The 24,844-nt window shown below is 61.0% G+C and overlaps 1 protein-coding gene across 3 annotated transcripts; it reads right to left on the bottom strand.

Moving 5' to 3' along the window:
* Window positions 1–830: 830 nt before the first annotated feature.
* DNAJC5 (DnaJ heat shock protein family (Hsp40) member C5) lies at window positions 831–22,887 on the bottom strand. Of its 3 annotated transcripts, XR_008392633.1 has the most exons (6): window positions 22,387–22,479; window positions 6,057–6,174; window positions 5,353–5,566; window positions 4,676–4,847; window positions 4,525–4,591; window positions 4,162–4,251 (listed from the first exon to the last, which is right to left on the bottom strand). XR_008392633.1 is itself a non-coding variant. In XM_053671174.1 (5 exons), exons 2-5 carry the CDS (start codon window positions 6,161–6,163, stop codon window positions 4,148–4,150), a joined length of 597 nt encoding a protein of 198 aa, XP_053527149.1. In that variant the 5' UTR covers window positions 6,164–6,174; window positions 22,801–22,887; the 3' UTR covers window positions 831–4,147. The 3 variants fall into 3 exon arrangements, 2 of the variants coding, with proteins under 2 accessions (XP_053527149.1, XP_053527148.1); XM_053671174.1 differs by lacking the exons at window positions 4,525–4,591; window positions 22,387–22,479 and adding an exon at window positions 22,801–22,887 and having other exon boundaries at window positions 831–4,251; XM_053671173.1 differs by lacking the exon at window positions 4,525–4,591 and having other exon boundaries at window positions 831–4,251.
* Between the last annotated feature and the right edge of the window lie 1,957 nt (window positions 22,888–24,844).

Raw genomic sequence — 24,844 nt, 5'->3', positions numbered from 1 at the left:
CCAGGTGTTTTGCTGCATTACTTAACATTTTTACAGCAGCTCCCATTTTTTCAGAATGCTTTGGCCTGGCCCTGAGCCAAGACCGAGGGCACAGAGGAAGGCCCAGCGTCCCAACCCACAACCCACGGGCCTCCTGGGTCAGGGCGGCCTCCCCCACCCAGTGCGGAAGGGCACATGTGGCCGGGCCTGAAGCCCCGGGAGGCAGAACCCGAGGTGAACGCTGCTCTCAGGGTGAGCAAACTGCAGGCATGAAGGTGGTTCGGGTCTGGGCCAGACCTCCAGTCTAGGGACACCACCTGCCCCTGGGCCCATGACTGCTGCAGGGCCCAGTGGGAGGACCTGAGTCAGCGTCCAGCAGATGACTCCACAGGGCAGGCCTCTGAATGGCCAGGACAAAGGTGAACAGGATGAAGCCGCCCATGGCCAGCACACAGCACAGGCCAGCGGTGAGCTCTGCCCACCAGCCTCCCCATCGTCCAAATGCCAGAGGCCTCTAACCCAGGTGGATGGTCGCTCAGCCTCAGGAGAGAGGGGGCACTGCTGTGTCTGCAGCATGTGGGGAGGCGACAGTGTCCGGACACGTCCCCGAGGGCTTCGAGCCCAGGCCAGGGGTCCTGGGCTCCTGGTTCCTGCAGCTCCCAGTCCACTTCCTTCCAGCCTCAGTGTTCGGAAAACAGAGGAGGGAGGTCTGTCCACACCTGGACCCAGGAGGTGGCAGTGACTTCTGAGTTCCTGGGGGACTGAGGAGGGGCCCCCAGGTTGGCTGGCCCGTCAGCGCAAAGCCCCCCAGCAGGTTCTGCAGGGCCCCATGAGAAAGACACACCCTGGTCTGCAGTGAAAACATTTATTTTACAGTCGTTACATCTTCACTTCCGAGTGACACCCGGACACACAGGACGGAGCAGCCCCGGACCCTGGGCCCCATCACAGGACAGAGCTGGCTCAGGCAGCGCTGCCTGTGCACTCAGTGCTCCACACATCGCCGTGTGTTTCGGTGCACGCCACCCCTCACTTGGTGCTCAGCACAAGTCCATCCTCCAGGGAGGGCCAGGCCCCGCGCTGCCCGCCACCCTCTGGTCCCAACACCGACGGCTCAGAACGCTTGGTCACTGGTTCTCTCAAGTGCTCAGAAAACTGGTCTCAGTCTCCACGAGGAACAGGTTCCCACCGCCTCCCAGATGTCACACAGGGACATGCACCTGTGGGTCAGACAACCACCACGGAGGGCCCTGGGGGTGGGCGCCCTGCCCTGCAGAGGCTGACGGTGGCCACGCTGGCTGTCCACGAAGTCTGGGTACGGGGCCACACCAGGGGTCTCTTCCAGGCCCCCAGCAGAGGAGCTGAGGGGCCCCTCCGCCCGCCCCAACACGCCAAGAAACAGAGGCTGTTTTGGAGCCGCCTTTATTGTGCCTGCCACTTTGCCACTCAACAGCCGCCACCACGAGGGCTGCATGACACATACATGTACATATATGTACACAGACACACTGCCCACACCTGGAGCACAGACGATGCCCACCGTGCTGATAAGGGCTGTGGAAAGGTGGCTTTTGCCAGCTCCACAGAGGAGGTCATAGCCAGGACAACACAACACATGGGTCAGCCTGAGCCACATGTTCACAGCTCAGAACTGAGAGGAATGAAATCAGTCACTTGCGTCACACCTGCTGCCACCAGGCCCCTGGAAGGACAAGCTGGAGCCAGGGAAGGGCAACCCCCCCCCACACGTCACCCCCCCACAGAGCCTGGTGCCAGGGAGGCAAAGGGTCTCCCCAGACTGCCGGTGGGCCCCCCGCAGGCCCCGGCATGTTCGGCACACACTGCCTACGCCGGAACATCCAGAATGGCCTGGCAGGGCCGGCACCCAAGTGGGAGCCGGGGGAAGAGCCCCGCTGCCACCCCCCAAGGGCCCGTGGGGCAGGCTGCACCAACCAATCAGCTAGGAAGGTTCCCACTCCGAGCAGCAACATCTAAAGCAGTTTGAAATGAGAACAGAGCCAAAAGGGAGACGAGACGAGACCGTACCGCTGGGCGGAACAGAACCTACTACCCACCAGCAGCTGCCGGGCTGTAGGTTGTGCTGCCGGACTCCTTGAGTGCCCACCCTTCCGCAGTCTGTCTGGCCAGCCCCTCCTTTGACAAAACAGACTCCACCATGCCTGGGCCACACACACTGGCTGCTGGCAGACACCAGCACTGGCCCCACGTGGCTGCCACTCTGGGTGGCCCTGGGGTGAGGTGCAGGGTCGCCCCCACTCTGCACCAACAGGTGGCCTCTTCAGCCTCAGCTGCTCTGCTCAGCCAGGAAACAGACCACGAGAAACAGGGAAATGCAGAGACCCAACCACAGTGCCGCCCCAGGAGGGTCCCCCCGGCACAGGCGGCCTGCGCCACAGCCTTGCTGGGCCTGCCAGCCACTCTAAGTCCACAGAGACCCGCTGGGCGCCCATGCCCGGGCCCCTGGGCAAAGGTTGACTGGCAGACGTGTGAAAGCCCAGCCACTGCACAGCCACCAAGCCACCACACAGGTGGCTCTCTGCCTGACACGGGAGGTCTCCAAAAGGTGCTCGGTCCCCCTGGGGAGGGGCAGCTCCCTTCCCAAGTGACTTTCAGAGGCACCTGCAGGGTGGACGCCACCTGTCCTTGCCTCCTCCCGCACTGCAGGCGTCCAAAAGGAGTCTTCCTCACAGGGAGGCCTGGTGTCAGCACCAGCTCTGAGCTGACGCCACAGAGCAGGGATGCCCTCTTGCTGGGTCTCCGTGACCATCCGACGAGCAAGACCACTTCAAGCGGGGCTGGGTCCCTGGCGCTGGGGGTTCTGCCAGGCCCTCGCACAGAGCAGCAGCCTGACGCTGCCGTGCCTTCCAGCCACGTCCCAGCCCGCTGAGCCTGCTGTCTGGTTGGCCCTTGGGGGAGAACAGCAGCTTCAGGAGCACGTTCTCAGCTGTCCAACGTAGAGCCTGCCTCCACTCTCCTGGCAGCTCAGGGTGCACAGTAGCGGCTACTGAGCTCGCTCTGCAAGAACCAGGCCCGCATGGGCCATGCTCCTGTCCCCACAGCAAGGGCGCCACCCGCAATCTGGGACACACAAGACCCACCTCCAGCAGCTCCCAGGGGACCCTGGCCGAGACAGTGGTGAGGGGCTGACAGACAGAGGCCTCAGGGCTCCTGGGTCAGAGCCAGCCTTTGGTCCAGCGGGTCCCTCCCCAGGGCCCTGGCATCTCTGGCTCTGGCTGGGGAGCAGCAGGGGAAGGGGTGAGCGGAGCTGTGGATGCAGAGAGCAGGCTGGGCAGCCAGGCGCCACCGGAGCCTGGACTCTCAGCCCAACTATGACTAACGGGGCCACGGTGGTGCTCAGATGTCCAAGAACAGCCACAAAGAGGTGCAGGGCCCGGGGAGCGTGGAAGGCAACACAGAGAAGGGAAAGGAAAACGCCCAGATGTGGCCACTGACCAAGCTCCTGGGCTAAGGGATACACTCGTGGCACAGGGGACTCAGGCCAGACACAGGCAGGGAAGGTGGTCTCAGGGTCAGGGGCCCCTGCAGTCCACACAGCGCACGCTCACTCAGGAAAAGCCCCACCGCCAGGCCAAGCCCAGGAGGTGGACGGGACCTGCACACACTGTCCTTACCACCAGCACCATGGGGCATGACAGCGCCCGGAGGACCCGCTCAGCCCCTCGACAGCAGGCCAGCCCAGAGGCCCCGACTGTGGCTGCCCTGCTGGACCAGATGCCGCAGCCCCACGGCAGCACCCGCCCCAGCTGTGGCCAGAGCGGTAGGGACACCACGCCATGCGGCCAATGCACTGCGGCAGCCTGGGTGACAGCCCCGGGCGGCACGACCACCACCCGGGCCCCGCGGCTGCCCTGCCACACCCACAACACAGACAGACACGGAGCAGAAGCCCACACATGCGACTGGAGGGGGGGAAGACGGGGGACAGCGACCGCAGCTACACTGCTTTAAATACTGCATGCTACGAACTTCCCGGGTCAGGGGTTGGCGGGCAGGCGGGCACAGAGGCAGGAGGGGCCCCTTCCCTGCGGCCAGAGCGGCCCCCCCGCTGCCTCCCTGACTACAGTTCATGATTCTAGGTTCGAAGGGGCCGGTGCTGATTGATCCGCCAATCACAGCTTCTCTGCACTTAATTGAACCCGTCGGTGTGGTAGCTGGGGTGGGAGTCGGCCGTGAGCTGGGTGGTCTCTGTGGCAGACGCTGGCTGTATGACAATCGGCGTGTCTGTGGCCTCTGAAAAGGAACCACAGGCATGCTCATCGCGTGAGGTCCGCGGCCGCGGACGGGCAGTGTCCTCCACGCACACGCCCTGCGGGGGCGCTGCTCCGCCGCCAGGACGCCCGGCCGGGGCAGGAGTGGCAGGACCAGCACTCGCTGGGGGAGGCCGTCTGCTGACCTCCCCCCAACACAACCTTCCTCCTCTGCCCAAGGCCCGCCCGCCCGCTCGGCCCCCGGCACTACGGCTACCGCACGGGCGGGCGGGGACAGCCCTGTGTCCGCTTTTACCTCCGAGTCCACGTCCCCAACGGGCCCGGCCGCCACACACACATCCCGGCACCGTGTCAGTGCCCGCCTGTTTGACAAGACAGGTTGGTGCGGGTGAGGGCCCGCTCCGGCGCCGCCCCCCGCACGCAGGCCGGGCCCTGGGCACACTCACCCCGCTCGTCCGACTGCAGCTGTGCCTCCAGGTCCTCGGGGGACACGTAGAACTCGGTCTCCTCGCCCTCGGGCGCCTTGGGCTTGCACTTGCCACAGCAGCAGTTGAAGCAGCAGCACAGGCAGCAGCAGCAGTAGCAGCAGGTGAGGAGCCCACAGACGGCAAACAGGGCCTGGGGGTGAGGGCGGCTGGCTGAGTGCTCTGGCCGGGAGCGCCCCCTGCCCTGGGACACCCCTGCAGCACGGCCCTGTCTCCCGTCGCCCGCTGCAGGTCCCCTGCCACCCAAGGGGCGCGAGGGGACAGCCACAGGAGCCAGGAGAGGCGAGAGCAACCAGGTGCATCAGGACAATGTTCTGCAAAGGTGGGACCCCGAGTGCCGGCCACAGCCACGCCCTCCCCCTTCCCTGGGATGGGCCCTGAACAAATGAGGGAGGGTGTTAAAAACATAACAAGCGAGAGTCCCTGTGAGTCTTCCCAAAGGCCATAGTGCACATGGCCCAGGACGGTGGCGTCCTTGTGCCCAGTGTGCAGGGTGACTTGGGACAGGTGCTGAGGGCACAAGCAGGCGACTCCGCCTGAGCTCACACACGCGGGGTGGAGTGGAGGCGCCGCCCGCCAGCACTCCGCCCGCCAGCACTGCGCCCGCGTCACGTGAGGCCCTGCCGGGCGCCCCTCACCTTGGCCCACCAACTGGACAGCACGAAGTAGGTGTTCACGTTCTCCTCCCCGAACTGCTCGGCCACGTAGAGGCCCAGGGATCCGTACTTGTCGTAGATGTTCCGCTTGGTGGCGTCAGTGAGGATGGCGTGTGCGTTATTGATCTCCTTGAACTTGTCTGCAGCCTCGGGGTTGTCGGGGTTCTTGTCGGGGTGATACTTCAAGGCCAGCTTCCTGCAAACCGAGCCCACGTGTTGTCTCGTGTGTCATGCAGACCCACTGTGCGGAGGCGCCGGGGCAGGGCCACCTGTCTGCTCCGTGCACTTGCCCCCCCGCCCCCCCCAGAGCAGGTGTCGGGCCCAGAGAAGCCTCAGCCAGCGGTGCAAAGGCACCCCCTGCTCTGACCTCTACTGGCTGAGCAGTGAACTGCACGCGGGTGGCTGCCCCAGGGTGAGGGGATGGGCACTCAGTGGCAGTCAGGTCAGGGCAGAAGCCCCTGGTTGAGCAGGTCAGACCCGCTTCCCCACACTTCCCGCAGCACTGTCTGCCCCAGGCACACTGCTTGTAAACACGTCAGGGTAAGGACTTTAAGCTCAGAGGGAACAGGCCAAACACGCAATACAACCCTTGAGGGGGCGGGAAGAAGGGAAAACACAGGTGGCTCTGGGCAGGGCGGGGGGGGGGGCCCACAGCACAGGGCGCGCCCCCCAGGGCGGTCTCGTACCGATAGGACTTTTTAATGTCGTCTGAGGTCGCGTTCTTGTCCAGCCCGAGCACATGGTACAGCGATTCCCCGGAGGTAGAGAGTGAGCGCTGGCGCTGGTCGGCCATGGTCGGCGAGTCTAGGAGGAGAAGGCAGGGGAGACTCAGGGCGGACAGATGGACAGACAGACAGACGCAGCGCTCCTCCCCCGCAGCACCGCAGCACGGGCTGCTCCCACCTGTGCCTGCTCCCACCTGTGCCTGCGGAGCACTGTGCGCCACCCCCCACCCCCATGGGCTGCAAAAACCACGTGACTGGCTGTGACCCCAGAGCAGCTGCTTAGTAAAAAAAGCTGCGAGGTGGAGCTAAGAAGCTAAAACGAAGAGACGAAGAGACGGTCAGAGGGACAAAAAGGAACCCCCAACTCCATGCTGTCTGCAAGAGACGCACTTTCAAAACCACTTTCAAAACCAACTCTCCGAAGGGTCGAATTGCAGGGAAAAGGAGACAACCCCAAGCTACAAAACGCAACACCGCACCCCGACCTCAGAAACTGACAGAACTACAAAAAGCACCCAGGTGCTGGGGAGCTGAGACCACCACTGACCGCCCGCCGGGGACCTGACACTTACACGGTGCCACACCCACAGAGGAGGCGTGTTTTAAAAACCACCAGACACACAGCCAGTTGAGCCTTAAAGCAAGTTTCGATAAATTCAAGAGGCTTAAACTCACACACAGTATGTTCCCCGATCCTCAAAGAATCAAACTAGAAACCAAAGTTAAGATATCTAGGAAAACCTCAAGTATTTCACAACTGAACAACACACTTTAAAAAACGGATGACTTGAGAGAGAGAGAGAGACCGCCCGCCGCTCCGCCGTGGGCGCCATCCGCCAGCTGACTCCTGTGCACAGGCGCCCTGTCTGCAGGTCGAACCCACAGCCTGTCACATCGAGATGACACTCCCACCGAGACGCCGGGCCAGTGCCTTAACCAACACAGCTCCAAGTGATGTGTGGCTCGAATGAAAAATAACAAGACACGACATATTGGTCAAGACCTAAGGTGTCGGTCACTTCACCTGCTAGAAGACAGCAGGGCACATGCCACAGAAACAGAAGAAACACGAAGAGTGGAGATCAGGGAGAGAGAAACGCGGTGCACACGTGTGTCCACGGGAGGGAGACGGGCCCTTCGTGCAGACCCTCCGGGCCCGACAGAAAGTGACAGCAGAGGACCAGGGACACTTGGGGCAAGGAAACTAGACGGAACGGACACAGACCTCGCACAGCACAGGTCACCAATGCTCGCCCAGGACAAAACAGAGAGTGCGGGCCGCCTCCAGCTGTGAACCCGGAGTCCACCCTGGACAAGGGAGCCCCCCCAGCACAGTGGTCCCACTCAACCACCAACGGACAGTGACACCAGTACTGCCACACTCTCTCCGGGAGGCCGTGGGGCCCAACACCCTGGGCTGCAAAGACACCCGGACGCAGAGCCACTGCAGGGTGCCCGGGCTGCCCTCCACGCTTGGCTCTGGGGCCCAGACCCTGCAAGGACACCAGTGGCCCCCCTTCGGGGCAGCTCAGTTGTTTATATGGGAAATCCTAAGGAATCCACCAAAAACAGAGGAGAAGTAAGCAAACTGAGCGAGGTCACAGGATGGAAGTGCGCTGTGTAGAACTCCTGACCTTGACCCGAAGCAGGGGGAAAATGCCGTTCCCCAGTCCCTGTCAGCGAAGGTTTGGGAGAACAGTTCTACCGAGAAATCCCAGGACAGGCAACTCCTGGGCTGTGAGCTGCACGCCCTCCGAGCCACGTGGCGAGACCTCACACCGTCCAGCCCCATGCTGCCCAGGGCCTGAGTCCAGCGCATCCTCACCCTCCTTGTCTGTGCCCCCCGCCCGTCAGTGTCCTGGTGACCAGGTCGGCTGTCATGTGTCACTGAGCTCCTGCTCAAGTCACCCTTACCCTACTTGACAATGACCCCGCAGCCATTCCCACAACCTTCACCCCGGGGGTGGCCACAGTGCTCTGCCTTATCCTAGTCTCCATGGTCAGTCTCGCACCGGGCCTGCTGGCTGTGCGGACTCTGCCGCTGATGCGAGTGTGCAGAAGAAACACTGCATCTATCGGGGCAGGTGCCACCCGCAGCTGCAGCGTCTGCTGGGGGTCTGGGATCGTGTCCACTCCAAGTAACGGGGGACAGCTACATGCATGAGTTTCTGAGTTTCATTTGCGGCAGCATCCAGAGCCATAAATTTACATAACAAAAGACACCCAAGGTTTCTACACTGAAAACTACACACTGCCAAGAGAAATGAAAGATCTGAAAGAACAAGAGCCCTGGCTAGTGTAGCTCAGTGGACTGAGCGCTGGCCTGCGAACCAAAGGGTTGTGGGTTTGATTCCCAGCCAGGGCACATGCCTGGGTTGCAGGCCAGGTTCCCAGAGGGGACACATGAGAGGCAACCACACACTATGTTTCTGAAGGGAGGGAGGAACAGAGGGAGCAAAACATCAATGTGTGGTTGCCTCTCACGTGCCCCACATTAGGGACCTGGCCCACAACCCAGGCACGTGCCCTGACTGGGAATTGACCTGATGACCCTTTGGTTCTCAGGCCCGCATTCAACCCACTGAGCTACACCAGCCAGGGCACAAAACCTTTTTTAAAAAAAGAATAGGAGAGATTTACCAGATCCATGAATTAGAAGGCCCACACTGTTCAGATGTCAATTCTCTCCAAATGAACCTGCAGACTGAACATAATCTGAACTCTCTCTGGTATAGGAATTGATAGACTGACTCCAAAACGTGCACGGGACGGCAGCAGCTGAAACCAGCCACAACACCACTAACAGGAGAGCCGTGTGTGAGGGCTCCAGACACCTGGTCCAGAACGTGCCCCACGCCAGTGTCCGAGGCCCACGTGGACGCCCACACACAGGGCCAGCTGCGAAGAGTGGGAGTGCTCATGTCACATCTACCGGGAGGTGACTCCCACCCACAGTGCACAGAAACCCTTACACAGCTCAGCTGTACAACAAAACTCCAATTTACCAAAATACACAAAAGATCGGAACATGTCGCAACACAGGCCCACGGCCACGGTGCGTGAGGAGAGGCTGGGCTCCCCTGGTCGTCAGGAGCAAGTCCCAGGACACGTTGGCCGGGCAGCTCATGTCAGGATGCTGGTGAGGGCGTGACGCCCACGAGCTCTCGCCACTGCCAAGGGAGGCGCTGCCATCCCTGAAGCAGTCTGGAGGTGCTGGAGTGCATTCGCCACGTGGCCCAGCACTCCCACTGCGAGGCGTGGTGCTCACCAACAGGAGTGCACACTCGCGCTGGCAGGCGTGCGCATGGAGGTCCATGACAGCCAGCCGCTGGGAACAGTGCAGATGTCTGTCCCCGCATTGGGACATGCTTGGCACCGGGGCTTGAGCTACTGTCACCCACAAGCCCGACTCGAGGGGCGCACAGGCAGCTCCGCACGGGCACGTGGCCTGGCCTGGGTAGAGGGAGGGAGGATGGCCAAGGGCTCGGGGCAGCTCAGGGGAACAGGTGTCCCGCCCCAGGGGAGGTGTCCAGGAGGAGAGAGCACACGTTCGTGCTGAAACCCGCGCAGGAACACGCACAGCAAATCGGCCCCTGGAGCCAGTCCTGTCTGCTGCACCAAAGGGGCTGCTCACTGCCATTCGGCGTGCAGGGCACACGGGCCTCCCGGGAGCCGCGCTGAGTGATGGGGACCAGCCCCAGTGGGTCCCTGCACTGTTGGGTGCATGCAGGGTCTTGACCCTAGAGGTCAGGTCACAAACCCCACAGTTGAGAACTAGAGTAATAAGGCAAACACACACAGGTCCAAGAAGAACCGAAATCTCAGGCAGACATCCCGACTGTGATATTACCAATTTTGTGAGATGTTGCCGCTGCCGGAAACCAGGCACAACGCCTGTGTTTTTTCCTACAATGACACAAGTCTGTAATTATCTCAATTAAAATTATAAGTAACAGCCCTGGCTGATGTGGCTCAGTGGATTGAGCACCAGCCTGTGAACCAAAGGTGGCCAGTTTGATTCCCAGTCAGGGCACATGCCTGGGTTGAGGGCCGGGTCCCCAGTAGGAGGCGCAAGAGAGGCAACCATACACTGATGTTTCTCTCTTCCTCCTTCCCCTCTGTTTAAAAATAAATTAATAAAATCTTTAAAAAAAAAATCAATTACACCTGGCTGGTGTAGCTCAGTGGATTGAGCACGGGCCTTCGAACCAGACAATCGCGGTTCGATTCCCAGTCAGGGCACATACCGGGGTTGCAGGCCGATTCCCTGCAGGCCAGTTCCCAGCAGGGGACACATGAAAGGCAACCATACATTGATGTTTCTCTCCCTCTCTCCTTCCCCTCCCCTCTAAAGATAAATAAATAAAATCTTAAAAAAAAAATCAATTACAACTGACAGCAAGTCTCTGGGCTGGTTCGAGGCTCCTCAGCTGCCAGACCACCACAGCCAGTCAGAAGCACGGATGACACAGCGTGTCACTGTCTGACCTGGGGGGAGCCAGGCCACCCCTCACCCCCACCCCAGGGCAGCAAAGAGCAGCTTTCTGGGCAAAGCTTCAGGGACACCCGAGAAAGACGGCTTCCATTCTCTCCGGAAACTTGTCCAGCAGGAATCAAAAAGCAAAGAGCTCAGCTGACGAAAAAGAGTCAACCCAAAGAGAAGAAACGAACGCATGAGCTCCAGTGCAGAGGCTGTGGCCCAGGGTGACAGACACTGTGTGTGTGACTGAGTGTCACACGTACACTCACACTGGCACTGAAACCCAGCAACAGGTTGTCGGGGGCGGGGCCTCACGCTGTGCCCCGTCACAGGGCGGGCAGGCTGTCTGCCCAGGAACTCCGGGGATGCACGGTGCGCCCAGCCCCCAGAACCGGAGCCCCCACACCCACTGGCTGCGGTGCCGTCTGCAGCCACGAAGCCTGAAACGCTGCCCGGCACTGAGGGAGGAAGAAGCTGGCACAACAGGGCTCACACCGTGCGCCACGGTCGGGGTCAGGGCCCAGCCGACGAGGCCCAGGCGGAGGAACCGCGGTGCCCGCACCCCACACCGCCCTCGCACACACTGCACAGGCAGGCGCTCTGGCCAGAGAGGAGCAGCCACTGCCAGGCAGACATGCTTCCCAGTTTCCTGTTCAGCTGAGCAGTCAGTCTTGCAACCAGACTTTAACCCACAACTGCAAGGGTCCTTCCTCCTTCTGCAGGGGACGCTGGCAAAGGGGAGGCCACAGGGGATGGGAGGAAGTTTGGGGCCATTTTTTAATCATTAAAATCAACCCTTGAAAACTCAATACTTTATTTTCCCAATGTTCTACAATGAATAGATATACTTGCATGATTAGAATAAATAAATACTTTTCTAATACAGGAAAAAAAGATCATCTTAAAACATTATCCTACAGCCCTGGCTGGTGTGGCTCAGTGGACTGAGTGCCGGCCTGCGAACCAAAGGGTCGCAGGTTTGATTCCCAGTCAGGGCACAGGCCTGGGTTGCAGGCCAGACCCCCCAGTAGGGGGCGGAGGAGAGGCAACCACACACTGATGTTTCTCTCTCTCCCTTTTCCCCTCTCTCTAAGAATAAAGTCTTAAAAAGAGGAGTGACATCCATGTCAAACCTTCTGACCACCCCAGCACCTGGCTCCGCAGGCACACGGCCGAGCTGAGAGCCACGCAAGTCCCTGGGAGAAACCCAAGTGTCCTCTGCCTGCAGCCTCGAGGTCTGGGGACATCTCCACTTTGCTGAGTTGTTGACTGGTCCTCAGATGAACCTACCCTTTCCAACGTCTTTCTGTTCTATTTCCTTGGGCTGTATGAAGGAGCACCCACTGTCCCTCTGACCTCACCTGCTTCATTAGGTTTCAAAGGCACTTCCGAGACCAGGTCAAGACCAGCCGCACCCCATGGCCTGTTCCCAGTCCTCGCCCCAGGAGGGCCTGGCCAGCCCTCAGGCCAGCTCTGCTTCAGGGACATTGTGTCTGTGTCCTGGGGTGGCTGCTGCCAGCCAGACCCACGCAGGCGTGTGCAGAGTGGGAGGCTCTCTCAACACACCGCTGGCTCTCCCTGGGCCCTCCCTCGGTGCCGCCAGAGGGTCGGGGGCTGGGCCCTGCTCCCGGCAGCCCCCACTTGGGTGCCGCCCAGGCAGCGTGCCGTCACCCATTCCAAGCACTGCCTCCGCCGCCCACTGGGCCTGACAGACCAGACCCCTCCCAAGTGGAGGCGCCCGACCTCCTCCCTGCCCCTCCCACTCAGACCCCCGGCAGCCCGCCACTGCCGCCCCACAAGCCCCGCAGAGACTGCTGCCTTCTGCGCGCGTCCTCGAGTGCCTGCCTGGGCAGCCTGCTTTTCCTACACTCATGAAGCATCTGCCACGCTGTCCTGGAAGCTGGGGGCCCCGCAGCAGATAGAACGAGCAGAACACCACCTGTCCTGCAGGTCGCGCCTGTGCTCCCCAGGACGGGCGGGAGGGTGGGGAGGGGCCGCACCCTGACTCCCGAGTCCGCAGCAAATGCGCTGCAGGAGGAGCTGCGCTGAATCCAACCTGCTGTTGGGAAAACACCGTGTGCCACCTCGGGAAGCGCAGGTTTGAAAACATCTTAGAGACCCATTTCTGTTCTCCGGAGCTACCACGTAAAGCTTACACACAGGAAGGAGGACACGCAGCCTCTCAGTGGTGGTGCCCAGCGGGAACATACACCCGGACCCCACTATCCCAGTTACACCCGGAAGGCGTCCCGCGTCCCCAGCATTTGGATTGCGATGAGTGCCCTCGCTGTACACAACCACCGCTCGTGCTTCTCCCCAGAAGCTGCTGCTCAGCTTTACTTCCTGACACTGCATAGGCCCCAGTGCAGCTCAGCTGCTGCCCGCGACGCTCGTGTGCACTGCTGCTGGCTGGCCCTGGGGCCCCTCCCCTCCGAGCTACCAGGAACCACCAGCCTCGCTTCCCTCTCCTGCTGAAGGGGCTCAGCGGCCCCAGGCCCCCCTGCAGCCACCTGCTCTGGCCATCGGTGGCAGCTGCCAAGGAGCGAGTTTCCAGAGGGCAGGGCAAGGACCCGAGGCCCTCGGCGTGGCTGCCTCCGGTGGCAGAGCAGAAACAGAGGCAGGGGAGGCCCTCAGGTCTCTCCTCCTTCGGGAAGTTCACGTTAAAACCGCCGTGGGACACGAGCACCCACCTGCGAGAACAACTGGCAACACCATGGCTGGGGGGGGGCTGTGTCTGGAACCTCACACCCCCGGGGACACAGTGCAGGGCAGCCACCCTGGATGGGTCAGGTGTTCCCCAGATGCCGGGACCCCAGCCCTGATCCAGGAGAAAGGGAACGCCACTCACCCGGAAACCTGCTGGGGAAGGTCAGGGGTCACTGCCCCCGAGAGACACGGGGTGTGGCCTTGTCAGAAGTCACAAACTGGAGCAGCGACATGGTGGTAGACGCCACAGAACGTGAGTCCCAGTCATCCCTACGCAGTCTGAAGACCCCCAAGACGCTGTGGAGGGTGAGGCCGGTCCCAAAGGGACCCGCCGCCCACAGGTCTGGGAGCCCTTCCCTGAGTGTTTTCACTGACACACACAGCCGCGCGTGGGCTGGCGCCCGACGGTCTCCCTGCAACTCACCCTCCCAGTCAGCTGTGCTTGCTGCCGTCCACAAGGCCGCGTCAGCCCGTGGCCCCAGAATGGAAGGACTGAACCTGCCCCCTCGCTGCGGGCAGCTCTCCAGGAGCAGACGTGGGGACGCCGGGGCCCCCACAGCTGCCCGCTGCAGCCCTGCACCTCGGCCACGCCTGTCCCAGCCGCTGGGCACCCCCTCACCAGGGCAGAATGGTGCCCAGCCACTGGAACTGGCACCCCAGAGGGGCCCCTGAGGACGGGCACACGGGGCACCCTGTCGGTGGCACTTGCCGGCCACGAAGAGGCTGTCCGTCTGTCCAGGACACCGATCCCTTTACTGGTCTCAAAAGCCACCAAGGCCTTAATCCACCGTTCTCCCTGCTCACAACGGTGTCGTTCGGTGAGTGTGAACTCTTACACTTCTGTTGCAATAAAACCAGAACTGACCATGCGGCCATCCTGGGACCGCACTCCAGCAGCACCCCTCACAGATCCTTGGCTTTCTGCAAGGAGCACACCATGTCCTTGTGACCTTGCCCACTTTTTCCTTCATTTTTGTTTAATAAATTCTCAGTCTCAAGGTCAAAAGTAAACTGTCCCATACTCTTCTAAAGCCTTGTAGGCACAGGCACACTGCTCCGTCCAGAGTGAAGGTAGATGTGAGACAGCCCGGCGCTCTGGGCCCAGGGGCCCCATGGGCCCCCAGCCTGCTGCGGGCACCAACTGTGAGCTGCTCAGTCCGAGCTGCATGGGGCCCATGTGTACACGGGGCTGCAACAGACCCATGAAGTTTGAGCCCACACTGCCCCGGCCCACCCCGTGGCAGGGGACCCTCGGACGCAGACAGCTGACTGTGGTATGAGGGCTTCTCTGCGTGGGGCTGGCACCCCCGCCCCCACGCTGCTCTGGGGTCAAAGGTACTGCGTTCCACCCTCAGCACCTTCACTCAAAACCTCTGACGTCACCTGAGGTGGCCTCAAACTTCTACAAAGCCCGCCAGTCCGTTGGCATCCTGTGCAAGTCATCAGCTGGCACTGCCATGAGGGCAGGGGCTCTTGGGGACGTGGAGAGCCGGGCCCCAGGAGCCAGAGCCTTGGCACAGGGACTCGGCCCCGTGTCCCTGCACCCAGGCTTCACAACCTGTGGTCTGGGTGGAGCTGGTCAGCAGCGGGGGGGCCACGCCGTGGGTCTGCCGTTTCTGGGGACGCTGCTGCTACGGCCTCCTGGCTGCCGCACCCACCCTCAGCCTCCAGGTCACTGGGGATCATCCAGGAATGTGGCTGGACCGGCCCCTGGGGCTGCAATAAAGTTGCCACAAGTGAAAGTAGGATTCAGCAATAAACTCACAGATAAACAAGTTCAAGGTTATGATCGCAAAATATGATCGCAAGGTCTCTGCCTCAACGGTGTGAAGGTAAAGGTCGAACGAGTTTCGGAGGAGGAGGAGGAGGAAGAGAGGAGGAAGGGCCATATCATGTCACACAGAGACCACGGAAGACCACTGAAGACTGCCGAGGGCGGCAGTCACACTGGGATGGGACCACAGTGACTCATCAGTCAGGAAAACAGTGACACATATGCCCCGCAGCGGCCACCAGCAAAACCCTCTGCAGAGGCAGCTGCTGCGGGGCCTGGTGCAGCCTGGACCCAGCCCGGTCCCAGGACAGACACACCCAGGCCCCGCAGAGGCTGCAGAGAATGGACGGCCACAGGGCCTGGAAGCAGCAGGTGGGTCCAGAGCGCCTGCGTCAGGGAGGGCGGCTGTGGCCCGTGCAGCGGACTCTCCCAGCACAGCTGGCGCAGAAGAGGCGCACAAAACCACCGGGCGAATGCGCCACCCTGGATTCATCGCCTGCTCCAACACAAACAATCACACCCTGCGGATCAGAAGGGACTGGCCATAGCGACCCCCACAGATGCACCCATGGCGTCGAGACCGGGCGCCAACGAACGTGGACAGCGTGAGGGGACGGGGCCGCGTGGCCGTCACCGCCGTCATTCCTGACTTCACTGAGCTTCACATGCCAGTGACTCCCAAAGTCGCTGGCGGCCGAGGCCCCGACCCCCAAGCTTCCTCCTCACCTCTCGGACACGCAGCGGCAGGGGTGCTCGGCCCGAAAGCAGAGGGCTCACGCGCAGGGCCGACCTCCCCACAAGTCTTCAAGCACAAGAGAGCCGAGGACCCTGCACCCCAACGTGCAGCAAGGCACCAGCCTTCCCCACCACTGGCCCTGGGCCTGGTCACAAAGGAGGGTGTCCTGCCGTCCTGGACTGAAAGGAAATGGACGCCCTGCCCTAGTGACTCACAGGGGAACAGAGGTGACAGGTCTGAGATACGAGGAAGAGGCGCCTCAGCCCAGGGTGCACCCCGCCCGGAGCCCGGGCTCCCACACTGTGAACCCGCTGCCCTTCGCCTGGCAGAGAAGTGGTGAGCGCCGGCTGGGCTCATTGTGCGGGCAGTCGAGACTTCTGTCCAGGAACCATGCATGAACTTCCGTCATGCATGACGTCCCCACCGTCCCAGCGCTGGCGCCACAAGGCCTGGCCTTCACACGGCGTGGGAGGAAAGAGGCTCTGTTCCAGGACACAACCGTCCCCAACCCAGACTTCCAGAAAACCTGAACTCGCAGGCAGCAAACACAAGGCCCACGGGCGGGATCCGGCACTGCACCTTGTTTCACCCCGCAGCAGCGCCGAGCTTAAGGAGCAGTTACATGTACACCGTCCTAGGTTCACATTCAGCCATTTGAAGGCCACCGAGAGGCTGACACGGCCCCTGGTGAAAATGAGTCTGACACCCCTGCTGCAACTTATTTCCGAACTTAAACATGGAACCAGACGGCGAAGGGCTGAGCGTCTCCCCACAGGTGAGGCGCACCCGGGGCCTGTAGCGCAGGGCCTCTGGCCTCCCACCGCCGAGACCCCAGGGCATGCACGCGCTGGGTGCTCTTCGGCCCCCCGCTGCCCCAGGCTCCGTGGGCTGGGCAGCACCAGCAGGTGCCCGGGAAGCCCCGAGGGGCTTTGTGTCCCAAGAGAAAGGGCACGGAGCAGTGGGCGGCGGAGCACAGAGTCTCCTCTGGGGACTGCCACCAGGAAGGGTGTGCTGGTGTCTGGAAACCAGCTCAGCCTCACGTAGCACAGGAGAGTGCTTATGGCTGCAGCCACCGACTCAGGCCCCGTGGGAGAGCCACCAGTCCCGGAGCAGCTCAGCAGCGATGCTGACGCCCGGTGACCCCCGAGCCCAGACAGTGCCAACCCAGGGAGGGGACTGCATGCGCCAAGAGGGCTGGCTGACTCCCGAGTTGGTGACAGGCCACAGAGCCTCTTGCATCTGCAACAGGTGTATGCCCTGAGACGCACCCGCCAGGGACAGCAGGCGTCCCCTGGCCAGACCGACCCTCACACACGGTGCTGGCCACCCTTGGTACCCACGTCTGCACCAAGGACAGGCCAAGGGGGGCGGGGGCTGCTGGGGCACCAGTCAGGTAGGGCTGCCCAACTAGGTGGATGAGGCCAGAGGAGGCCACTCCTGCCCTGCAAGGGGTGCAACCCTGTGCGGTCACATCACCGCGTGTGACGGTGTTGTCTGTGTGTCCCCTTCCGCACCACACACTCCCACGGAGAAACAGGCAGCGCTCCACTCCCTCACCTGTGGGGCTGGGTAACAGCTGCTGTGCGAAGCTACCCTGGGGACCGGGGGCCCGCGCTGCGTCACGCGGGCTGCTTCTCGAGCAGCAGCAGGGCCGTGTCATGCCTACTGGGGGGGGAGGCACCCTCTAGGGAATTTCATGAGAAGCACAGTTTCAAACAGGGAACACCTGCACTTGGACGAGTTAAGAAATGCTTCATAGCCGTGGCTGGTGTAGCTCAGTGGACTGAGCGCTGGCCTGGGAACCAAAGGGTCGCGGGTTCGATTCCCAGTCGGGGCACATGCCTGGGTTGCTGCTTCAGTCCCTGGTACAGCAGGCCTGACCCCCAGCCCCGGGCACATGAGAGGACATAGGTCAATGCTTCTCACTCACACAATGCTCACCTCTCTCCCCTCGCTCTCTAAACGTAATGAAAAATGTTCTCAGATGCGGATCAGAGACGAGAGCGATGTTGACTGATTTTGTGAACTTAAGAAAGTCCATCTAAACTAACCATTTAACTTTATTTATAACTAAATTGTTATATCAGTTTAGGTTTCATCACTCCTTCTTTTAGCAACATGTAACTAAATTCTCATTTGAAGGAATAACATTTACCGGAAGACACCGCGGCTCTCGGCTCTCGGCACCAGGCCTCACTGCAGTAGCTGGACAGGCACCGGAGTGCCGTTGGTGCCGTGGGGATGTTGGGGACACTGGGGACAGCCTCTGCAGGCGAGGCGGGAGGCACTCACTGACAGCACTTGAGCTCGGTCGGGAACACACGGCAGAGCGACCCCGCCCGTCACTGGCTGTCTCGGACGCTCCGACCCGACACAGGAACGCGAAGCAGGGCGGCCTGCCTGAGAACCAGCGTTTGCTGTGCTGCCGACCCTTCCCCAACCAAGCAGGGGTGTGAGCCAGCTGGTGGCCCTCTGCAGGGCGGGGAGCCCTCACTCCTGCCCCGCCGCCTCCAGCCCTGGGCGCCACCCCCCTGGCACAGGGTGTCTGTGGAGCCTGAGGTCTCGGCCTGAGCCCCCGCACGAGGCACCTGACCCTTGAAACCATGCAGGGTCAGCGTAGGACAGGAGGTTTTGGTTCCACTGGTGCCACCATGACACCTTTCCCCTCCACTGGGCCAGGAGGCTGTAAGAAACAGGCCGACCCTCTGGAGAGAAGCCAGGGCGGGGCACGGCTGATCCACGGCATTCCGATCCTCTGACTCCCAGAACTGCAACTTTGTGACCAGCTGGCACAGACTCTCTGGGACACAGCAGGGGAGACGCCAATGACCACACCTTTCATCCTGGAAACCACCAGCAGTGCAGGAAAAGTTGAAAGGACAATGAAATTGAAATAGCCCGTGATGAGGAGCAACCTTCACCCACACACATTTAAGGAACCGTCCAGACCACTCACCAGGAATCATGTTATTTAAAAACACCACGGGGGTTAAAAGACAGAACCCAGTTTTAAAAGCTGTGTCTGTGGACACGTGCACGGTGATTTTGGGAGCAGATGAGCTTTCCATGCACACGGGTCAGTCCTCACAGGGGGAGTGTACGTGGTGCCATCTCCAGTGACACCGCCCGGGGCCACCGACACTTCCCTCTTCAGAACGAGGTGTAAGTTCTGCAATTTCAGTGCTAACTCCCAATGTGTTTGCAAAACTCTAAGTATTTAAAACAATTTTATTTACCGAGGACCTGAATCTATTTTCTGTCAGTACCAAGAACTGAGGCAGAACTCAAGCACACAGAATGAGTTGGAAGAATAAGGACAGACAAAATCTAAACTAAAGGCGGTCTGGTAATCTAATCCTGAAATCCTCTGGGTGGCGGCTCAGCGACACACTGCTAATCCCCTCCGGGGAGGTCACTGCCCAAGAGCCGCCCAGTGCCAGGGCGGTCAAGGCAGTTAGTTCCCTTCAGTAAGACACGACTGTCATCACTTTTTACCATCTTCGTTCCTCATCTTCAGGAAGCAACTGATGAGGAGTCTTTCCATCCACCACTTCCCGCACTCCCCACCCCGACTGCAGGCAGGGCAAGCACCCCATCCTCATCTGGGGGTAAGGCATGGGGAGCTAAGAGTCTCCTCCTGGAAACCTGCTGCCTTCTGCAGCCAAGACGCGGTCTGCCTACCTCACAGCACATGCCGCGCATGGCCGTGACATGGGAGCTCCAAGCCAGGGAGCTGCAGTGCACTGTCTGCGCCCCCCGATATTCCGAAAAAGCCACCTGGAAGACCAGCAGACATGTGCCTGCCGATCCTGCTCACGTCACCGCTCACGTCTGGGGAAGTGCACCGAGTGTCGAGGGCGCCGATCCACACGGAGGTTGGCACCTGCCCGTCTCCAGCCCTGGTGCTGGTGGCAGCGCTACTGATGGGGTCCGGGAAGGAGCAGGGGTGGCATCTGAAGGTGCTACAGGGTCGTGAGAACACAGGCCTGCAGAGCGACTCCACACACAGACTGCTCCCCTCGCCCCTACAGCCGCTGGCCGAGCGGCCACCTGTCCTGAGCTGCCCCACACCTGCACAGACTACTTTAGGGAGAGTCCAGGATTTTCCCAAGGGGCACTGTATCTGTGTGCATCTTGCTCATCTTACCCCCCCGACTTTAGAAGCAAACTCCCACTTTGGATAAAACTCCACAGCTTCATGACCCCCAACCCCACTGCACTGTAGCTGCCCGCTCAGCAAACTCCTGCACCTGGGACAGCGTGAGCCTTGCAGCCTGGGCTCTACAGGCCATGAGCAGCTGGCCGTGGGACTCTGCAGGGGGCAGAACAGGAAGGAGTCTGGTCTGAGAGTGGGCAAGTGCTGGGAGACAGCACACACGCCCAAGCACAGTGACCCTGACTCTCTGCACATGAAGGGGACTCAAGGACAGCACTGGCTGAGGAAGCACGGCCCCCACTCAATCCTCTGTATTAACAGAGTCGCCTTAGAGACACCACCAAACCCCCTGAGAGTCAACGTGGGTGCTGGGTAAGAGTGTGGCCACGCCTCCAGAGCCCTGTGGCCCCAGGGTCGTCCCAGCGCCTCAGCAGCGTCTCGGGACCAGCTCACTGCTCGAAGCTGCCCTAGCTGCCACCCCACTCACCCCGCTCCACCCACAGATGACACAGAGGACATGGAGACGAGCATGTGGGTTTGGGGTTTTTTGGGGGGGAGGGGTTGGTAACCAAAGACAAAATTTCTAAACGCATTACCAGTGGCAGATCTGATTTTGAAACCTTTTTATTTTGAAACAATTATAGAAATTGCAACAAGGTGCACAGAGCAGTCCCCGGAACCTCCCTGACCTGCCTCACCACTGGCCCAAAGGGCAGGGATTTGCTATCCACCTCCCTCATAGCCCAGGACCCACGGCGCGGTCGCACCCACCATCGCTGCCCAGTGACGAGGTCATGGAGTCTGTCACACAGCTGCCAGTCCCCAGGCTCTCACTTCCATCCACTCAACAAGTATTTCCTGGGTGTGCACCAGCAACCTCTGTCTACACCACACGGTCTCCCTGGGGACTCACCGCACAGCGAGACACTCAGTGTGACAGACACTGCAGAGTCGCTGGGAGAACTGCAGCCTTGTGGGGAGTCAGGACGGCCCTGACATCAGGAAACACGAGCAGGAGGAGGAAGCTGAGTGTGCCTGGCAGACCTGCGCCCAGAGCGTGGGACCCTGCTTGGAGACCAGCAAGGAGGCCGATGGGGCTGCTGAGGGCTGACAGGTCACGGAGTGAGGGGCAGGATGGCCTGACAAGCATCCTCTCCAAGCATCCATCCTCCTGGGGGCCACACAGGCTCCCCACAGGGTCCCTCAGCAGGGCTCAGTCTCTTCCACATGCCCAAGAGGCTGCTCTCCACACAGCCCCGTGATCGGGACAAGGGGACCTGTAACACACCTCTGCCTCAGAGTCCAGCGTTGGTCACCACACCATCTACAGTGACCGAGGAGGGACAGAGCCATCTGCATTGTCCAAGCAGATTGGCCCAGCAGGCCAGAGCTACCCTACAGTCCTTGCCAGGACTGGCCAGGAGCGGCCCAGAGCCCTGACCCAGGTGGAGGGAAAACCACATGCACTAGGTCATGGAGTTTCCAGAAGCCCAGAATTCCTGGCTCCTCCTTTCATCTCTCATGGGGACAGATCACTCAGTCCCAAAACTCACCAAATCCTCTAGGAAGAGAGAAGCAACTGAATGAACATAAAACCTTAATGCAGCCATGGCAACAGATGGAGTGATTTTTATTTGATGCTCTTGTCTTCCAGATAGTTTTTAAACACACAACTAAGGGAGGATGGAGGTGTCTGCCAATTCAGTCAGGGCACCGCTGAGGCTACGACCAGCTGGGTAAAAAGTCCCTGACTGAGCCTAAACTCGAAGACAGAAATAAAACCAAGACTTTTGCTTCCTTTCTCTATATGACACAATTGAGCGAATTTTGAGAAATCCTCTTAGGCAATGAAACAGGGCGTCCTTAATCCAGACCTAACACACAAGTCAGAATCGAAACAGGCACCACCACGCAGGAAGGAAGACCCTCCCGTCGGTCACGGGAACAGTGGGGGTGGGGGAGGCCTCGAGCACGCCCCGACCTGGCAGCACCAGCGAGGAGGAGGAAGACCGAGACCCCCGGGCGCGGCCGCGCCCGCGTGCGGGGGCCCGCCCGCCTCGCTCTGTGGGGCCAACCCAACAGAGGCACGCGTGGGGCCGGGCGTGCGGCAGGCGCACCTTTCCGCCCGCCAGGGGGTTGCCCCGCCGCAAGGGCCTCTCCCAGCAGCAGCATCCACAGCCCCGCCGCCGATGCGGGCCTCCGCGAAGCTCCGCCCCCGCCCACCCCGCATCCCGGCCCCGAGGGAGGGTCGCCGCCATTTCCGGCTGCGGCGCACCGCCCCGCGTCCCGAGGCCCCACGCACCGAGGAACCCTCGCCCCGAGACCCCCGCACAGCCCTCGGATCCCTCGTCCCGAAGCGTCCAGCACACACCGCTGCCCCCTCGCCCCGCCGCCCACCCCGGCCTGACGGGAGGCCCACTGGGCCCGCCGCGAGCTCACCTGTCCGCGCGCCCGCCCGCCCGCCCGTCCGCCGGCTCCGCGGCTCCGCTGCGCAACGCTGGTGGGCAGCCGGCCGACGCACTCCTCAGCCGGGGCAGCGCCTTGGAGACCCCGGGGAGAAGTGGCGGCGGCGGCAGCGGTAGCGGGGGCAGCGGCAGAGGGCGCGGGAGCAGAACCGGCAGAAGCGGCGGGGACACGCACGCTCGTGCACGCTCACGCACGCACCCTCACTGGCGCGCGCGCCCCCCCGGAAGGACGTGGGCCCTGCCGGTTCGTTGCCGTGGGCGGAGCCAACTGCGCCTGCGCCCAGAGCACTGGGTAGAGGCCCCGCCCACTAGGGGCGGGGTCCCAAGTGACAGCCAGTGGGCGGGTCTCACCCCCGCGGAGCCGGAAGCGAGGGCTGCCAGGCCTTACCTCTGGTGTTCTCGGCTGGGCCGGCCGGGGCTGCGGTGAGCCGCCCAGGAGAGGTGCGGGGACTTGTCTTGAGCTGAGTTTGCTCAGCGCTTTACGTAAGATGGAGAAAACGTAACTGTTCTCATCAAAGACGGGAGACGAAACGGGTCGGAGTTGAGCCGGAGGCCGACCACGCTCCCCAGCTGCAGTGGGACTGACGCTTGCTCACCGCCGGAACTTCCTTTCTTCCTGATCAGCCACCCAAGTGCCCCTGCCGCGTCCAGCTAACCTCCCAGGACCTCCCACACACGATGGTGCGGGAGCGCGGGAGGGCAGGAGCAGCTTCCACTCAAGTCCCTCTGCCTGGGCGGAGCCCCCGCTCATGTTACGGACCCGAAGGAAGGGAGACCTCGCCACCCTTCGCTATCTAGACTCCCTGTGAGCGCAGTAGTCCCACAGTTTATTGCCTGCCAACAAGCTCTGCCCCGTCTACCTCTGCCCGCGTCTTCCACCTTTTGCCATCGCGCTGTTCCCTTATACCATCTGGTCTTTCCCAGGGCCAGGGCCTGTAAAGGGCAGAAAGCTCGGGAGGTTCCTGGCAGTTGTTACCTCGCACAACATCAAGCAGGCAGCAAGAAAAGGCAGGTTGATAGCTATGCCTCCCGATTCAAGAGGATGAGAGGTTTCGGGTCAGATTCATCGGAAAAAGGAGAAAACAAATCGGACCTGGTACCAGTTTCAGATTGCACTGGGTTGGGAGCAGCAAGAATGAATGAAGCAGGCCTTACTGAGACCCTCCCTGAACTAGCAGTTCCGATGCGGTTACATTCTTCCTGGATACAGAAACCCATTCCCTGGATACAGAAAAAGGCCCGTGCACTAGGCTGCTCTTGATGGTGTTTGGGAGGTTGCCATCCTTCCTTGCTATTATATCTAGGCTGCGCCTGGCTCTCCGACCCCAAAGAAAGAGTGAGGCTCCCAGTGAGGGGGTTACCTGCTGTAAACCCAGGATGTTGGGAACGGGCGGGTGTGCAACACAGGCAAGAGATGGAGGCTCCCGGGCACCAGCCTTAGAGGTGGGTGCAGGTAGCACTTCTGGACACAGCAGTGACACTGTGGCATTTTTGGAGCAGAGAAGCAAATGAGAATCCACATTCCTATTTGCGTTTGCATGAAGACATACTGGATTAAAGACACCCTGGCTGCTGCGGCTCAGTGGACAGAGCGCCGGCCTGCAAACCAGAGGGTCTCCAGTGCAACACCTGGTCAGGGCACGTGCCCAGGTCCCCAGTCAGGGGTGCAGAAGAGGCAGCCACACATTTATGTTTCTCTCCCTTTATCCCTCTTCTCCACTCTCTAAAAATAAATAAAACCTTCAAAAACACCCTCCCAAATATTCGATTAACGAGTAGCAGTCACAGAGGCTGGGTGGGGGGCAGTCAGGGGACAGGTGGGATCGCACAGGTTTCTGAGCCTTGTCATCACTGAGTCCTGTAGACAGAGGACCTTGAAAACTTAAGAGAACTAAAAAGTAATGTAAAAAAAAAAAACAAACGAAGATTAAAAAGGAAACCTAACAGAGCCCCTGTTGGAGGAAGGCCTGCCATGCAGCTGCTCACCAACCCAAAGCTGACCCTGGAGACTGCCCTCCCTCCCCTCCTCGGGGACTGTGCTCGGAGCCAGGCCCCCCTCTTCCTGGACAGAGCCACGTGTTCATGTGGCTGCAGCACTCTGCAGGGTCCTGAGGACAGGTACATAGCCCCCAACCCCCAAGGTGAGCTCCCCGCACCAGCCCAAGGGACGTGTGGTTGCCTTGCTCTGCACCAGCTACACAAGGGTAACCTGATGCTTGGGGACTTCAGCTTCCTTGGGGCAAATCCCCGTTGCCTGTTCAATGCGGCAGCGCAGCCCTGCCCCAGCCTGCAACCCGGCTCCTTCCCCGGAGAGCACACAGGTTCACCTTCACATCCTCTCACACACTGTTTTCTTCGCAACATTGGAAGACTTGCCATCCATGTTTGAAATCATCCATTTCCTCCCTGCCTCTCCCCAGGGCACAGGCCCA

This window comes from Artibeus jamaicensis, unplaced genomic scaffold, assembly GCF_021234435.1.
Source record: "Artibeus jamaicensis isolate MK-2021 breed Jamaican fruit bat unplaced genomic scaffold, CSHL_Jam_final contig_685, whole genome shotgun sequence".
Taxonomy (NCBI): domain Eukaryota; kingdom Metazoa; phylum Chordata; class Mammalia; order Chiroptera; family Phyllostomidae; genus Artibeus; species Artibeus jamaicensis.
Note: the sequence above shows the minus strand (reverse complement) of the source record. Positions and strands in the feature narration are given on the sequence as shown.

Excerpts from the sequence above, each read along its gene's own strand:
- DNAJC5 (XM_053671174.1), bottom strand. The coding sequence starts at position 6,163 with ATGGCCGACCAGCGCCAGCGCTCACTCTCTACCTCCGGGGAATCGCTG. Across the intron at positions 5,567-6,056 it reads GACATTAAAAAGTCCTATCG|GAAGCTGGCCTTGAAGTATC; the intron begins GTACGAGACCGC and ends CTCGGTTTGCAG. Across the intron at positions 4,252-4,675 it reads GCTGCAGTCGGACGAGCGGG|AGGCCACAGACACGCCGATT; the intron begins GTGAGTGTGCCC and ends GTTCCTTTTCAG.